At 38.1% G+C, this 18,164-nt stretch overlaps 1 protein-coding gene across 3 annotated transcripts in view; it reads right to left on the bottom strand.

Annotated features, from left to right (window-relative positions):
* Window positions 1-8,815: 8,815 nt before the first annotated feature.
* Window positions 8,816-18,164, bottom strand: part of PBX1 (PBX homeobox 1) — a 291,924-nt gene continuing 282,575 nt past the window's right edge. For all 3 annotated transcript variants that reach the window (XM_081948964.1, XM_081948963.1, XM_081948965.1), the window contains one exon: window positions 8,816-16,337. In XM_081948964.1, coding sequence (XP_081805090.1) covers window positions 16,245-16,337 — 93 coding nt within the window. In that variant the 3' untranslated portion in view covers window positions 8,816-16,244. The remainder of the gene's footprint in view (window positions 16,338-18,164) is intronic.

Here is an 18,164-nt window from a genome sequence, read left to right as displayed (position 1 = left end):
GGACTGCATGGGTCATGGAAATGTCCTCTTCAAGAGCTCCATCTCTACTGAAAAGCAGCATTTCCAAGAGTGGGTTTTTAGGGATGATGATCAAGAGAGCTTCCCTCCCTTGTGATTTTCTTGATCAAGCATAGGTCATTGTCAGGTCAGAAACTTTTACAACTTTCATCAGTGATAACCATTTAGATTGTATGGAAATATGGCCTATATACAATACTTGTTATTTTAACTGAAGCTGTAAAAGAGGGGGGAATCTTACTCTTCCTCCTTCTTTCTAGCATAGCAAGTATTGGCCTATTATGGTCCTGACTAAATGATACATTAATCTCTTGGTAAGTCAATTTTCCCCCTTCTGCATTCCTTCCATTTTGAAAGTTCTATCGAGAAGCCTTTTTCCTCTTCCTTTTTAAACACATTTAATGTATTTTCAAAATTACTACCGGTAAATCATAGCACACTGACTATCCAAGGCAGTGGTGGGTTGCAGGCGGTATGCCCTGGTACAGGCGTACCAGAGCCAGCCTGGAGCACCGGATACCATTCATCTTCATCAATGACTTGAATGAGGGGATAGATGGGGAACTCATCAAATTTGCAGATGACACCAAGCTGGCAGGAATAGCCAACAGTCCAGAAGATAGGCTTAAGATACAGAAGGATCTTGACAAACTTGAACATTGGGCACTATTTAACAAAATAAAATTCAATGGTGAAAAAAGTAAGGTTCTACATTTAGGCAAGAAAAACAAAATGCACAGGTATAGTATATGTGGTACCTTCAGGGGTGGTATACACTTGCCTTCCCTACCGGTTTGCAAATGTGAGCACGCTTTTTCCAACACAGTTTGACTTCTGAAACATTAAGATATCCATGTGCTATACTTTCCTAGGCAATAATACAGGAATGGTTTGTCACTGTCTTCTTCCAAGACACTTTATTCTTTCCAATCCAGTGCCAATTTAAATGAAATCATGTAAAGTACCTTGGAACTCTATCATTCAGCAAGGCAAAATTGTACAGAACAGGGCCAAATTTAGTCCAGCAAGTCATGGGAGTTCTGAGAGTTAAAGTTCACATATCTTCAAATGGCCAAGGTTGAGAAACATTGCTATAATGCTGTAAGGGACATAGTAAAAGAGAATGCAGGCAAAATTTACAGAATCAACACACAATCATCACAGACACAGAGAGATAATGAGAACAATATCCTAAATGAAGTAAAATTAGGAGTATAAAAAGAAAGAGGTACAGATTGTGAAACCATTTTTGTTAGCAAATAAATGCTTAGTTAACATTGGGTATGATTTTGAATTCAGAAAGAAAACCGATTTTTGCTGGTCAAGTCAATGTATTTGTAATAAGGGATATATTTATAAACCTTGATGACTCTTACCAAGGAAAAAAGAATATAGCAAATAGAACACCAATAGATATATGTAGAAAAGGCTCTGAAACAGAAATGGCTTATAAATGATAAATAATGAGAGCAGGAACATTGTATTTCAAGAAGCATTTTGTGTACCTGAATTGAATTAAAATAAGTCTATGTTATTTTATGTAATATTGCTGTAAAATAGTGTTTAAAATAAACTGTACTGCTACAAAGGAACAATAAAGTCATGTTCATGGAAAGCAAAATGGAGCAAATGTGCTAGAGCTTATGCTATCTAAAGGAACAGAAAAACAGGATGCATGCACATTATAAATTCTGCAAAATAACATAGAAGATTTGGTCAGATAGATTAGTCTGCTTGCTATTAGGAAAATAAAGCTTGCAGACTTAGCAATTGGATTGAATGTCTGTCTTTGCAAGAAACAAATGGAGTTAACGTGTGATTGTTGCTTAAACTCAAAAGTGAAAAGGCAACAGGGTTCACAGGGTTGAATTCAAACAAGCCAGCCAGCCACACATTGGATAGACATTTGTAGTCTCGTGCCAATCAAAATGAAGCAGGAGGAAATCTCCTATGAAAACCACATTCAAGGACTGTCACTGAAAATATCTCTTAACCATAAATAGTGAGAAATGTAAGCTTATACTATACTTACAGAGGAAACAATGTTTATTTATATAGTGAATATTTTAAATAAAATGTCTTGTAGATATTAGCCGCTACTTGGAATTGATTTTTTAGAGATAATACACATGCTAAAAGTTTCTAAGTCTTAATGAAGCAAAGGAGTCAACTATGCCAAAGGCAGTTGGGTCTCTAAATTAAGGAGGAAACTAAAACTAGTTAATGAGTAATGAGCAGGATAGGACAGTTGTGGGAAAGCTACTAAATATCGGAACTGTGAGCGTACCTGACAGTCAATGTGTTAGACCAGGGGTGCCAAACTCAATTTCATTGAGGGCTGCATCAGGGTTGCGGTTGATCTCATGTGGGCTGGGTGGGTGTGGCCCAGGTGGGTGTGGTCAGCTTCCCTGCCTCCCTCCTTCTCATTCCCATCTCCCTCCTTCCTTCCTTCCTGTTTCCCTCTCTTCCTCCTTCTCTGCCTCCCTCTTTCTCATTCCCATCTCCTTCCTTCCTTCTCATTCCCATCTTGTTCCTTCCTCCGTGCTCAGGAAGGAATGAGGGGATGGGGAGAGATTGGCAGCACTGCTGGTGGCTGTGCTTACTATGGCTCTGAAAGGGAAGCTGCATGGGCTGCAAGGTCAGGTCAGCGAGCAGGCCATGAAGGCACTGGTGGTCGGCGTGGCACTGATTCATAACTAGATCAGCTAGGGGCCACCCCCTGAGCTCCCACCCCACCCCCTGGGTGTGCACACAGGAGGCGGTGAGTGCTCAGGGGGCAGGGCTGAGGCAGCAGGGTGATTCTTTCCTGCTTCAGGGCAGCCCCACGGATCTAACATTGACCGCATTCTGGCCTGATTGGCAGCCATTGAATAATAGATCAGCATCTAATCAGCCTAAGTCGGGGCTGAATTGTCATGGTCTGGTCCTTTGCTGTCTTTTCTTCTTGATTTATTGAGTTGCTTTCACCAATTTATTTAATTTTCATATAAAACATAGTTTCTGGATGGAGAAACTGTCTATATTGGACTATATTTTACTCAATATTCATCGCAGGGAATTTATATTTTACTAACTCGGATCAAACCAGACAGAAACTATTCTCTCGGTCTCTTTATTGTTCTCTGTTCTGGGGGTCGGTTTCACTGAATAACAAGATCAGATTACAGAGAGGAGGAGGAGGCTGATACTGTGGGGAGGGGGAGAAGAGAAAAGAGTAAACACACAATCTCTACTTGAATTTGTTTCTCAAAGTCTGATGAACTTATAAAATCTGTGGATCGCATCTTGGAAAAACGCATTTTAAATGTTTTAACCTCACAAGAGTAACCCGTTTTTAAAGTAGCAGATGATTTGGAAAACAACACAGACCCACAAACAACACAGACTTGAAAATCAAAGCCAAGCATTTTTCTTTCCAGCAGCAATGTGGCCTGTAAGAAATATGGATTTAGAAATAACAGAGCCAACTTCATAGACATTTGTGAGGCTCAATCTTGTGTTTTCACATAATAGTACAGAATTCTCTGGGTGGAGAAGTGATAAATGGATTTTTAAGGGGTTTGAAAGAGAGTGGGGAAACCTACTACATTTAAGTGAGGAAAGATTTTGTTTGTATTTTTTGAGGGGTAAAATAGATTGGCTTTGGAGATTGGCTTTATTTTACCTAACCAATCAACAATTGATAAGAGATGGCATTAGGAAACAAACATGGATATTTCATCTGGGATCAATTAGGCTTAATTTTTTGGGGATGATTTTGGATTGAAGCTATGGTAAATTTTCTATGAATTGATTATAATAACAGTTAGTTAACAGAGGGTTTTGGAATTTTAATCTTTTCTTTTTTAATTATTGACAATCTTCATTATTTTTATATCTTTATATATTATTTGTATCACTATTGTCTTTCCTGTTAACTATTTTGTTATTGTTATAAAATTCTTTGGTCCTGTTTTGTAAGGGGTGGGAGATTAACATTGTTATATCAATCAGCATTCAACTAGGAGGATGTGTAACATGTGTAATATGTAACACATAAGTGTTGTGTTACACTTTTTATGCCTTGTTTGTTTTGTTTTTTCTTTTTCTTTTGCTCCCTTTTTTCTTTTGCTCCCTTTTTGGCACTCACTGCTACACGCACACGCTCTCTCTCCCTTTTCAGCACTTGGTGCCAAAAAGGTTCACCATCACTGTTCTACGGGATTGTGCTCATCACCTACTGGGGTGAGAAACAGTGCATAGCAGCCCTGCCAACTGCAGAATCTGAGGACTAAATATGCCAAGATTTTGCATGGCTGAACAAGCTATTACTATACTTCATAATAGAAGAACCAGTTCCAGCCACAATATTTGAGGACAACATGGAATGTATAAGAACTGCAGACACAAAACAGTCCAGAACCCAGATAAAATGTTAATGTGGACTGTATGAAGGTCAGGCCAGGAAAGAGGACAGTAAAACTTGCATACTATGATAATATGGTGGCAGATACACAGTGAGAATCAGTGAGGCATGCCATTTGGGTGGGAAATGCCTGGAACGCAATAAAGCCCACCCAATCACCTCCCGCTGGCAGGCTGACTAATAGGGTGAGAAGAGAGACGGAGAAGCCAGAGGGGAGCCGAGCAGATAGTAGCCTTCCAAAAGAAGGGGGCTGAGGGAAAGTGCATGTGCTACAGCATGCTGCAGATGCCCCTCGCTCGCCCCTTTACCTGGCTTCCCTCCTCCCACCGTCTCCTAGGCACTTGCTCACTCACTCACACTCTCCCTCTCCAGTCTAGCTTGACTCACGTGGCAGTTCACTTTGCAAGCCCACTGTCAGTGAAGCTGGGCGGCCAGGGACTGTGAAGCTGCACTGCCCACATTGCCCCTGAATGGGTGGATGCTCAACACCTAAGGGCCTCCAAACTCCTCAAAAAGTTCCATAAACGATACCCGGACAAACTGCATTGAACACTGATTAATTTTGCATTTGCATTTGCTTCTCTCTCCCCTCCCACTTTTTCTTTCCTATATAGAACTAACATTTATGAAAAGGGGAGTAGTATGTCAGATCTGCCACTATCAGCTTTAAGCTTTGCTGGCATCCTGTCATACCTTGTTAGGGAGGAGAGGAAGGGGGCAATTGGCATGTAGCGAGTAGAGATGAGCAAGGGGAAGGGTGACAGGTTTGATGGAAACTAGAAGTGTGAGAACTGACCTATTCCAATCTTCAAGGACACCAAGCAGGAAAGGAATGTGAACTGCACCAAGTGGCACCAAAGCTGTTCCCAAAACAGCTACATGGCATGCCATTGGACAGAGATGGACTGGTGAAGGGGGGAGGGCTGGGGAGAAATTTGTAACACTTTGCGCAGGAACCTCAGAACTAGTCTTTTTTCCCTGTGCAACCACCTTCCTTAGTAAAAGAACCTATCATTTCAACCAAATGGAGTCAAGGGTCTTTCTTTCCTAGGGAGAAGGAAAGGGGCAGGCCTGAGAGCCCTTGCAGAACAGTGCTGCGTCTTAGTCACTTGTGATGCCCCTGACTTCCTTGGCTTAAACTGGAGAGTTTGCAGTGGTTCTATTAAGTTTAGGAACAAACCTTAATGTACATCCAGGAACTATGATGAAATAAATGTAACTAGAAACTTTCTGAGGAAGGTCAGAGATGGGGAAATGGGACCAGGGAGTGCAGCTGGTCTCATAGTCTATCCTATCAAGTATGCTATATGCATGGATTTATTTCATGCTTCCTAGAAAAGGAAATTCCTGAGATGGAAGGATAGAAAAAAGAGAAGAAAGGAATGTTTGCATTTCCATGAGCAAATGAGTTGTGTAAGGTATTTGCCAAGAAAATGTTAAGAGAAGCAACTAGTATGACAAAAACTTATAAAGAGCAGGCATGGAGTGGACAAGCAGGTAATCCTCAACTTTTGACTGCAGTTGAGATTGGAATTTCTGTTGCTAAGTAATGCAGTCATTAAATGAGTCACACCTGGTTTTATCAGCTTTTTTGCCATAGTTATTAAGCAAATCACTGTTTAACAATCAACACTGCCATTAAGTGAATCATGCGGTTGCTTAGCGAGTCCAGCTTCCCCAATTGACTTTGCTTGTCGGAAGCCCCCAGGGAAGGTCATAAATGGTGATTAATGGTAAATACATGTTAGTTGCCAACTGATCAAATTTTGATCACAAGGATGCTGCAACAGTCATAAATGGGGGACCAGTCAGAAGTCACTTTTCAGTGCCAGCATAATTCTGAATGACAGTTAAAAGTATGGTTATAAATGGAAGACTAATTGTGGGCTTTTGTAAAAACCTTTATTTTACTTATAGAGAAGTCGTGTCACAAGTATTTTCTCCATCTACTTCCCCCATCTACTTTTCATTGATTCCCTCATCCCATTATTCCTCTGCTATCAAATATAACCAACATCCTGCACAGTAATGGTATCCTATTATCTTCATTATTGGTTTGGTAGCTGGAGTGCGCCCCCCCCCTCCGAAAAGTAAACAAAGTAAAAGTTAACCTGGTTTTAAGAATTACATCATCAGGTAATTGTTTAAGTGTGACTGTTGGAAATATAAAAGAAGATTGGCTGACAATTACCACTTTGGCTATCACTCCATAAAACTCTACATAGAAAGGAGATGCTATTGGAATGTAATGGATGACCTGTCAGGATTTATTGATATTTAAAGAAGATGAACTTAGATTAAAAAAAGAGAACAACTAGTAAATGAAGAATTGTGATTGGCTTAATTATTGCAGAAATTTTGAAACATTTAAAAAAGTTTTGTTTTCACAGAAGCTAAATCTGAATTTATGTTCTGCAGATGATCATCTGATTGCTAAAATATATATAATGTTACTTAAATGAATCTGGAAGATGAATATGTTAAAGATTGCATAGTAAAATCAGTGAAAAAGTTTGGGTGCAACATAACCCTAGATCTGTGATGGCAAACCTATAGCACAGGTGCCACAGGTGGCACACAGAGACATATTTGCTGACACATGAGCTGTCAGTCCTGGTGAGCTTGTGCGTGCCGACCAGTTAATTTTTCGCCTTCTAGACGGCCGGGGATGCCGTTTTCCCCCTCCCCAGGCTTCAGGAAAGCCTCCGGAGCCTGGGGAGGGTGAAACAGCCCAACGGGCCCAATGGACCCAATGAAAACAGATCATTTCCGAACTTCCAGTTGGCCCATTGGGCCTATTTTTCACCCTCCCCAGACTCCGGAGGCTTTCCTGAAGCCTGGGGATGGTGAAAACGGATTTCTAACAAGTATTGGAAATGTATCCAAAATCCGGGTATATTTTATCATATGTGGTGGTCTTGTAAATATGTTAAATCATATTAGATAAACATAATAATGTTAATACTGAAAATATTTAAGACACAAATGTTAATGAAACCCAAAGTTTTTCTTCTAGGTATTATAAAATAGGACCAGTTGAAAAGCAGTTTAAGGTGCTGTTCCTTCACATGATATCTGTGAGAATTGTACTTGCTAAGCATTGGAAAGAAAAAGAAATGATGACATTTGAAGAGTGGATTTTAAAACTGACTGAATTACTGTTGCATAGATGGCGAGATTAACTGCCTTGATTAGAGACAATAGACTGGACCACTTTATAAGAGGTTGGAAACCATTTGTGGACTTTCTACATGTTAAAATACAATAACAGATGGTTAACAAAGGGATTTGAAGATTAATGTAATGTTTCTGTTAACCTGTTGACTTTTTTAAAAAAATTTCACATATATATTATGATTAGATGTTGGGCTGATTTGATTATTAGAGATTATTAAATACTGACACTTTCCCATTTTTATTTAATACAGTAATTTTTATTAAATAATAATGGAAAAGCTTATAACTATTTATAGACCCATTATGTAAGGGGAAGAGAATCCATCAGAGATTTTTTTTAATTACCGTATTTTTCAGAGTATAAGACACACCTTTTCCCCTCTAAAAGTGAGTGAAAATTTAGGTACAACTTATATACTGAATATGGGTGGTTTTTGCCACACAACCCTCCATGCATCATGTTTTTGCCCTCCTTGGTCCCCAGAAGCACTCTGCAGTGCTCTGCACATCCTGTTTTTGTCAAAAATGGGCCCATTTTCACCAAAAACAGGCTTGTTTTTGGGCTCCCAAGCTCTCCGCATGTCACATTTTTGCCCTCCCAGGCCCACAGAAGCACTCTGCAGTGCTCCGCATGGCCCATTTTCGCCAGGCCCCAAGAAGCACTCTGCAGGCCAAAAATAAGTGCGTTTTTGGTGAAAACTGGTGTGTTTGGGGTGAAAATGGGCCGTGCAGAGCACTGCTGGGTGTTTCTGGGGGCCTGGAAGATTGAAAACATGACTCATGGAGTGCTTGGGAGCCCAAAAACAAACCTGTTTATGGGAAAAATGGCCCATGCGGAGCACTGCAGAATGCTTCTGGGGACCAGGGAGGGTGAAAACGTGATGCGTGGTGGCCAAAAACTATTTTTTTTCTTGTTTTCCTCCTGTAAATTTAGGTGCATCTTACAGTCCGGTGCATCTTATAGTATGAAAAATACGGTATATTCTTTTTAGCATCTAGCCATGGTGGATTCTTTATATTTAATGTTACTTTTATTTGACAATTGGGTCATTTTTCCCCTTTTTTATATACATTCTTTGTTGTTGTTAGTGTTGGATGTATGTTTTTCTGTTTTTAGTTTTGTATTTTACTCTTGTTGATAAAACAAAATAAATATATATTAAAAAAATTTTTTGGATGAAGACAAGCTTTTTTTTGGTATAAGACGTACAACAGTTTTTGCAACAAAAGAAACAATTTATTTGGAATATGCAGTAGCAATACAAATCAGGAGACTGTAAAACCTACATCTTGTTAGTATTATTATAAACATAAAAGTTTCAACGGAGATCCAAAAGACACAGGCCTTATTTTTAAGGGAGCAGAAAACTTGATGTAAATCAAAGCAAAACAAATATTTCTTAATATTGAGAAATTATTGGAAACATAAGAAAAGACAAAGCAATTGAAAATACAGCAGGGTATCTTTGCAAGAAACAAAAGGCATCCTGATTAAGAACAAACAATGTGATACATTTTGATAATAATGGTAATTATATGTTAAAAGCTTTATGCAAACAAATTGCATGGAAAAAATAAGGAGCCAATGCAAAGAGTGATGTGAAAACCTCATCATACCTTGCAAATAAAGAAAAAACAGTGTTGCCATCCATTGTTTTACAGATTCAGTTTTTGAAATATTGAATCATATATCAAATTTTGTTCCCTAAATGAGTCCAGTCCTATAAATCCCTCCTACCAGACTGAGCTTTGGATTTTTCCTTGCTGCAGGGAGAAGTTTTGACTGATTCCTGTTATATCACTTTTGAAAGCACTATCACTTTGACTCCCTGATTCTTTCTGAGAAGCAATGGCTATCAGTCAAAAAGATAACATTTTGAACAAATGAGAATTTGGATTAGACACTGCTTTCTCCATGCAGTGTGAATTGCACAGCAATATACTTTTACCAGTTTGAGATTTCTCTCTGGAAAGGTATAGTAAAAACAGAAAACATTAAGGTGGACTGGGATTATCTTAAATCTACAAATAATTGGATTCAGGGTACTGTAGATCCAAAGAGCATGCAATTTGTCTTTTAGACATGAGCCCAGGTCTGTAAATCTGCTGACTCAGCATAATCAGAGATTTTTCCTTGTAGTTAGAAGATGTTTGTTAAGTGTCTGTCTAAACAACAGAGTGCAAGTATATCCAACTCAAATCAGATTATTATTATTTGTTTGCCTATGACTTTTGGAAGGGAGCAAAGAGATCCCTGTACCTTTGCATTTTCCATTTTTAAAAATACAGTTCCCATATTTATTTGTAGTTTGGGTGAGGTGGGTGTGTTGTGGGTTGGGTTTGCTATTCCTTTCCTGTGTGACCCTAAATCTGAAATTAGAAAGGATGCTTTTTCAGGATTAAATACTATCAAGACTGTTATTTTAAAAGCCTAATAAAGAACTGAATGTACTACAGATGCAATTGTCTAGCCTCCCCTTTTCTTTGAAAATAAAAAATGGGAAGTCTCCAAAACTTCAGCAAAATGGGGGCAGTTAGAAACTATTTTTCCCCATAGATGAAAAAAATATCCTAAAATCCAAAACAAACCACCAAAACCGGTACAAACATTGCTTTCAACATTGCATACAGAATGTAATTTTGCCCTACAATGTCTCATTGGAAGTAAGTACATGTTGGTAACATTGTTGAATGAAGAAGTAGAGACAAAACAGTTTTTGTTGGTTTGAAAAAGCAACATGCATTTTCCCCAGCAAAATCTCTGAACTCTGAAACTTTCCAGGAACCTTCCTCTTCTACTTTTATAGTCTGAAAAATGAGGCTATAGAAGAATGCATCTTTGGCTCAGCAAATCAGGAATCACATTACATGTGATGATGTCATATCACGAGGTAGCTAATCAGATTTAACCCATTATGGCAGTGAGGACAAATAATGCTAATTATTTTGCTCTCATTCTAAACTGAGAGATAAGGGAGCATATCCTTGATGCTAATGATGCAATTAATTACCCTAGCCCTTCGCCCTGATTATGGGGCACTCTTTAGTAATATTTACACAATTGTCTTAGCATTCCAAAATCCACCAAACTGGAGTTGTGATGTCAAAGTGCTTTTTGAACAGCAAGGGCATTGAAATTTCATACTTTCTTTCATAATTGATTTTAGTTATTGCTTTGTTCCCCACTATGATAATTTCTTCATTAATGATTCTTTAACAAAGGTACTGATAATTGACAGATATGAGAGAAAATAGCAAGAGTTGTACTAGCAAACCAGGCTCAATTGTGGACCAAAGTTGTCCTTGAATTAAGATTGACGAGCACCTCCCAGAAAGTCATTTAGATAAGTATTTAAGAAGACAGGATGAAACAGTACATTTCATCTACTGTTTAATCTTAAAAAATATAGTACCAATAAAGAGATCTGACTAGATAGTATTTTAAACATATGACTGCATTTATGAGCATTCCCTCATTAGGCAGGTGGTACAGCCTGTAAGTGATGATTGGTGGCACAAGGGGACACCCTTTGCCTAGTGATTTCCAATATACTTGCCCACCACTCTTGTTCTCCTTTTTAAATACAGGCATGACTGGGAAGCAGCTGGCAGATCAGCAGCTTTGGTTAATACCCCAAGTGAGTCCTGGAACTTACTTTTGCACAGAAAATCAGGACATGGGGAAGGGAGGGGAATTACAAGCAATAGAACAGAACGCTGGTTCACATTATCTGGTGGTGGCAAGAAAGATCGGCTGTGGCAAAAAGAATTAGCACTTTCACTTCATAAAGAACATAATTGTTGCACAGACCAGGCAACTGTGGATGAGTACCTCTCCCCTCATCTGCCATCTTGGCAAGTAGCAAATAGTAACCCTACACCTTCTGTCAACAGTAATCCTACACCCTACTAATTATAATTTCCTGTGTAGCAATAGCAATAGCACTTAGACTTATATACTGCCCATAGCATTTTACAGCACTCTCTGGGCAGTTTACGAAGTCAGCATATTGCCTCCAACAATCTGGATCCTCATTTTACCAATCTCAGAAGGATGGTAGGCTAAGTCAGCCTTGAGCTGGTCAGAACTGAACTCCTGGCAGTGGGCATAATTAGCCTGCAATACTGTATTCTACTGTGCCACCACAGTAGGTTAAATCATCTTTGCTTAAAAGGGCACAAATATTGCATCTTGGCATACACTGCTCATCACCTGATGGTAACCTGATGGGCAGTAGAAGCAATGCTCTACATCCTCATATTCCATGGAGAAAGTTGATGTAGACCTTCTCTAGCCTTCTCAAAACTGTTCAGGAAAACCAAGCAGCCAGACATCCCAAGTGGGAGTCCTCAGAAAGTTTAGTTCATCATTGCTGTCAAACAAGCCAGATGACAATGAAGGTTAGATAAATTTCAGGAAGTTGAGTATTTTAAGTACCATGCTCATCGCTCCAGGTCTTATTTTCAGCCTTCAGCCAGAGGCAGTTTTCCACCTACCAACTATGCTACATGAGATGTTGATTATTCTGGTTGCAAATTCTAGGATCTCTAGTCCCAACACATCTTATTGGCATCAGACCAATAAACAAGAGTGTTGATTTTATATAAACTAAGCACATTTAAGGGAAAATATCTTTTTTTCTGTTTGCTAAAGAAGCTTTTCACATCACTTTTAAAGGCAATAAAAGATTTAAGAAGGGAATTGGAAAATATGTTTTCAAGGCCATAGTTTGACAAAGAGAGAGAGAGAGAGAGAGAGAGAGAGAGAGAGAGAGAGAGAGAGAGAGAGAGAGAGAAGTAAAAGAGATGAGTCTAGTATCCTGCATAAGCCTTGTTGAAAAAACTGAAGCTGCACAGCAAAAGCCCTTGTATAGCTTCCATTTGTTTCAGGGAAGGCTTATGCTGGAGAACCTACCAGTGGATTGGGCCTAAAATAAAAGCCCCTTTTAAAATTTATGCAGAAGATAATGAAAATGTCACTTCTGGCATTCAAAGTTAGTAAACAAAGTATTAAGTGTACCTATTATGCTCACTATTCCAACCATTGTTAAAAGTTTTACAAAATGAATCACTGTCACTTCTTTTAAAACATTGTGTAACAGGAAATGAATGTGCACAACTCTACACTTGTCTACCATTCTTGAACTAATTCACAAATGCATTAAAAATGGAAACCAAAGAAGAGCAAATGTAGGTAACTTGGTGTTAAAAACTATACAGGTATGAAGCTCTTTTTGCCACAGGACAGGATGGGGACTGCCTGTCCTTTGATGCGTGCTATGAGGGTAACTTTTTATTTTTATGAACACTATTAAATTCAGACTGCTTTTTTGGTTTGTTTTTCCTTTATCTGAATATACAAGAACATTCATTATCAAATGTTCATTATCATCAATACTACAAAGAACGAGACACAAATTGCAAGAAACAATGGAAAATGTTAATAAAGCTGAAAGAATTGAATGTTTTAATTTTTTAAAAACTTTTTTAGGATTCTTTTTTTTTTAAGTTTCTGCACTTTTTTATTTTTTTTTTGTTTTTGGTATCGAAGTTGGGTTTTTCTGGGCAGAAAATAAAGAACCAAATCCATGAGAAGGTAGCTCACAGTTAAGCAAAAATATCAGTATTACATAATCAAAATAAAAATAGTAAATCTGGATATGCAAAGAATTACTACCAGTGCATGTACCATTAAGAAGTTCAGTACCATACCATGACAGACCATAATAGAAAGTTATATTGTTACAGGCAGATAAATGCAGTTCCATCTCTTTTTTCCCTTCCAGACAATTGTAGTCTGCTACACAAATTGCAGTCCAGGTAATAGTTTGAAATGAGGTTAATAAATAACACTGCACAACACTGCCTATAAATGGAAGTTGAATAAAATCCGTTTTCCAGGAGACTACGTCATATTTTCATTTATCACATCAATATAAATGGACTCTATGAAAGTTACCAATAGACACTTTAGATAAAGATCACACAATTAATGTAATTAATTGCAATTAACCTAATTACACTTAATTACATTAAACAAATATTCAAGTCCACCTTCATCAAGGATAACTAATCTTGACTGCATGAATCCACATGATCACTAGATGGCAGCAGAGAAACCAGAAACTTAATTCTTTGTTGTGGTCTGGATTTCTGTGGCCAAGATCTGATGCACCTAACATTTGGCAAAAGTATATTTCATCTACACACTATATAATCCTATCTATTATTTTACCCTCATGTACTAAAGTTAAGTATCACCTTTGATGTGGTCAACTGTATTTTGCATGTATTTCTTTGTCCATAAGACACTGCCCACCAAAAGCCATATCTACCTACTTCTGCAATCTCCTTCCTCATTTCCATCTCATTACAGACTGTGTAGATGTTAAGCCTTTAACCTCTTAGTTAGTATTTGCTTCTTGTTTTTGCTTTTTTCTTTAAAATAGTCCTAGTTTAAAAGCCACGCTAGGTCTGTGGGGGGTGGCTGCATTTTGCCTTGAGTTGCTTCATGTCCCTTCTGGGACCCTTTCTAATGTGCTTAGTAACTAGAAGAGCTCCTTATGGCTATTGCATTTGCTAAGGAAGTACCAAAGCCCATATGAAATCATTCTGGCAGAGTCACTTAAAGGGTGGACAGGTTGCTTTGGAAAGTGAGTTCTTTGCTCAACTCAACCATCACAATAAAATTATGAAATGTTTGTTTCTCCACTAAATCTACTGCTTTTGTACAGTGCCTCTAATTTACTTGGATTTAATTCTGCAGGTTATTAAGGACCAAAAGAGCCATGGATTTCTAATAAGAAGCATCAGGGTCTCAACCCAGACAAAATTGCTTATGTTGTTCACAAAATTATTTGTAATCTGTGTTAATTAATCTGGATTATTTATGAGTTTGAATTCACAATGACCCTAAATAGAAAACCCTTTTTCTGTTGATAGGATGGAATAATAACAATTGGAGCCAAGGAAGCTTAGTGTGATGTAACTACACTGCAATATCAGCATCGTCCTGGACAGAGAATGTAACGTTCTTAAACAGGGGTGCCTGAAACTTTTATATGTAATTACTAAGACCAGATCACCTTAGGTTATTTAATGCCTTTTTATCCAGATGCCTCACGGAGGACACAGTCAATCGACTGGGATGTTCCCTTGAACATGCTTTGCTGAAAGGAGATCAGTCCTCAGGTTCAAGACTAGGAGGCAACCCAATTCATCTTATTCTGGAGAAATGTGTTGGAGCACAGGCAATTGTTTAAGGTCACCATGCAAATATGTATTTTCCAATATACATTTCCAATAATTGTTCATTTATCTTCTCCCCATTTTATCCCACCCACCAATTTTACTGTTTTTTCTAGCAGGAAAAGTTTTGTTTAGAAGTAAAGTGTCAATCTTTTTTTTTTCACAATTAGGACAATACCACAATTTTAGCAAGGATGTATAATCAAATTATAATATGTAAAGCCACAAAGGTCCAAATATTTACTAGTGCAAGTTGAATGTTCTAGCAGTTTGGAACTAATTTCCCAGTGATTTCTTTCTCTGTGTAACAGATATTGGTAAATTAGGAATGTAATGAAAGCTGTGGGTATTTTGCAATTTCTGCAGCTTTATTGTGAACATAATCTCCTCCCTTTCTGAATACCTAAGCTTTATGATGCATCCAGGCATATGATGCTTGGATAAAGCTGAGAAATCAGAGGATGTAAGAATGAAGACCACAGTGCCATGCACAGGTCTTTATTGCTCTCTTCTTACATTTTCAAATGAAAATGTGAAAGTCTTTTTTGCATCAGTAAAATGTGATTTGTAGAACCCAAATTAGGAAAAGATAATTTATTACCCAGATTTACTATACTTGCATCATGTTATACTAAGCAACTATGCATTTCCTCCATGAAGAACGATGCACACAGCCCTAATTATAGTTCCACTGAAAATGTGGAACAACCAAATTGAGAAGTGGTAAGGTTCAAATCTAGGGTTGATAAGAGACATGAAGAGTAGCTTTGCTAACAGTTTCCTATTTGTAACCATATGGCATGTTATGGTCATATCTTGCAGCACCTGGATTGCATTTATCCAACCTGTAACAGGGATTGTCCTGGAAGGCAACTCACCAAAGATTCAGGATCTTAAAGGAACAGATCATTGTCTCGTATGAAGGAGGTATGGTGCCCAAAAGCCAAGGGAAGAGTTTAGATGGCTCCTAAAAAGAGGTAGTGAAAACACCAGAGAAATGGGAGGAGGCAATCAGATGCCTGGTAGGCTGGAGGGATTGACATTGGGATAAAAACAACAACAACAACAACAACAGCAACAACATAAGAAGTACAAATGCTTTCAGGTGTTTTTTTTCCCTTCTGATTATTTTGCTGTGAGAGGACAGGCAATGGTGATGGTAAAAGGAAAGGTGGCTTCTACCCAGAAAAGAAAGGGAAGAGAGTATAAAGAAGTGTCCAGGCTGGTTGAAAAAGCATCCCCAAAGAGAGAAGAGAATGAGACTCCTGTTGGGTGGGCCAGTCAGCTCTGAATCCAGCCTGCTGGCATCAACAGGAGAAAAAAACTCTCCCCTCTCTGCCCCCACCTCTGCCTGGTACAGGGTGGGAGCAGCCGGGGATACTGGATTGCTGGGAGATCAGTTGGAGGTATCAGAGTGAACGCTGCCAGGGCCTTCTGTGGGGGAAGTCACCGACGAAGGAGTTGTAGCATCTTGCCAACCTCCATTAGCCTAAGAGAGAGAGAGAGAGAAATCCATCAGTGGCCATCACGATGAGGTGTTCCACACTACAAGGTTTCATAGCAGCAGCAGGGAGGACCTCTTCTTCCACTCCCTTATTTGGAGTTGCTGCTCAGGACCACCAGGTCAGTGCTGGTCTGCCACATTCATCTTCAGGTGACAGAAATCTAAAAGGTGTCAGTCTATTGTTACCACAGCAAAAGCCTTTGGTACCGTATTACAGGCTGTTCTTTCATGTATCAGACATGGAATTAGCAAGCAATATAAGACATTAAGAAACTATGACTCTCAGTCACTCATATTTATGCATAAAGCAACAGAGATGTGCAGTACAGATTGCAAATGACAGACGGAAGCACATTAGAATCACTATTATGGGGTTATAATGAAACTTACACAAGTGCATTATTGTTGCATTAGTGTTATTTTCACCATAGCTGTTTTATTCAAAGTTTATATAACTCTGGTTCACAGTTACTGAAATTTTTTGTTCTTTTGTAAAAAAAATTACCAGAATACCCTTCTTATGATTAATATAAAATTAAGGTAAGATAAGAGCTAGCAGTCTTGATTTCAGCTACAATCCCCACCACTTTACACTGTAGGATATCATAAAAGATTCCAGCAGTGCTGTGATTTAAATTCATAGATTCTTCAGGATCCAAAAGTAGTAATGTCGCTAACTAGTTCCAACAAATTCAGAACTACAGAATTCTCAGACTCTTAAAAAACTCTACCAGGCATGGAAATGATCTTATCATCAAGCAGTTTCTGCTCTTTTTTTGCAACATACTACATACATTAGATCTAGGATTGCCTTATTCTACTTGATAGCTCTCAGGTATTGCAACAGTATTGTCATGTCTCAATCAGAATCATGGGTGCCTGAAAAAAGGAAATAATAACATGCAATGACATGACTTATGCACCTCATCAATTATTGTAAACGTAGGCTAAGTTGCAGTTCTTTGCATGATATCATGAAACACCATGTACTCATTTTGATGTCAATATGCCACTGTTCATGATGTCTTTTTCTAGGCTAAGTACATATAGCTCTTTCACTCTCTTTCATTCATACAACTTGTTTCCAAATACCCACCTCTAAAATGTTTGCCTGCCTCCTTAAACTGTGGTATCCAAATTGTATACAGAACTTTAGGTCTCTCTGAGGGAAAACCACTTCATTATTACTTCCAATTAATGGTACTTGGAAATGTTAAATATGAATGCATTATTCAAAAATGTTTTTGGATATATTGATAGGTAAGCTTTATCATTTGGGTTAGCATAAACTATTCAAAATGAATATAAATCCCAAAATACTTAGTATTTTGTGTCAATTCTTATTTTAAAAATTAGTAAACATATTCAAACATTCATTACACTCTTCTGTATTTTTATATGGGATATGTGTTTAATTTCCACCCAATGGCAATATTTCTAATGCTAACTTTTATTAACATCTTGATTTGGATTAATAGCATTTTCAGCATCACAAACACCTACATTATTAGATTTGGCCATTAAATTTTGAGACTAATTGTGACACAATTAGTCACAATTAATATTTGTTATCAATATAGTATAGTATAGTATGGCCTTTATTGTCGTTGTACATCATGTATACAACAAAATTTGTTTTACCCTCACTGGTGCAATCCATGACAAAAAATACAAACAACATAAATAGTATAAAGAATAATCCCTATGCAAGTAATCAGGAAAAAGAAAAACTAGTCATACGTTTCTGCCTGTGCATGGAGTGATTGTGGTTGTGTTTAAGAGTCTGTCTGACAGCCCAGGGATAGAAGCTAA

Source organism: Natrix helvetica (genome assembly GCF_964273705.1).
Source record: "Natrix helvetica genome assembly, chromosome: 3".
Lineage (NCBI taxonomy): Eukaryota > Metazoa > Chordata > Lepidosauria > Squamata > Natricidae > Natrix > Natrix helvetica.
This window is presented reverse-complemented; position numbering and strand designations above follow the sequence as displayed.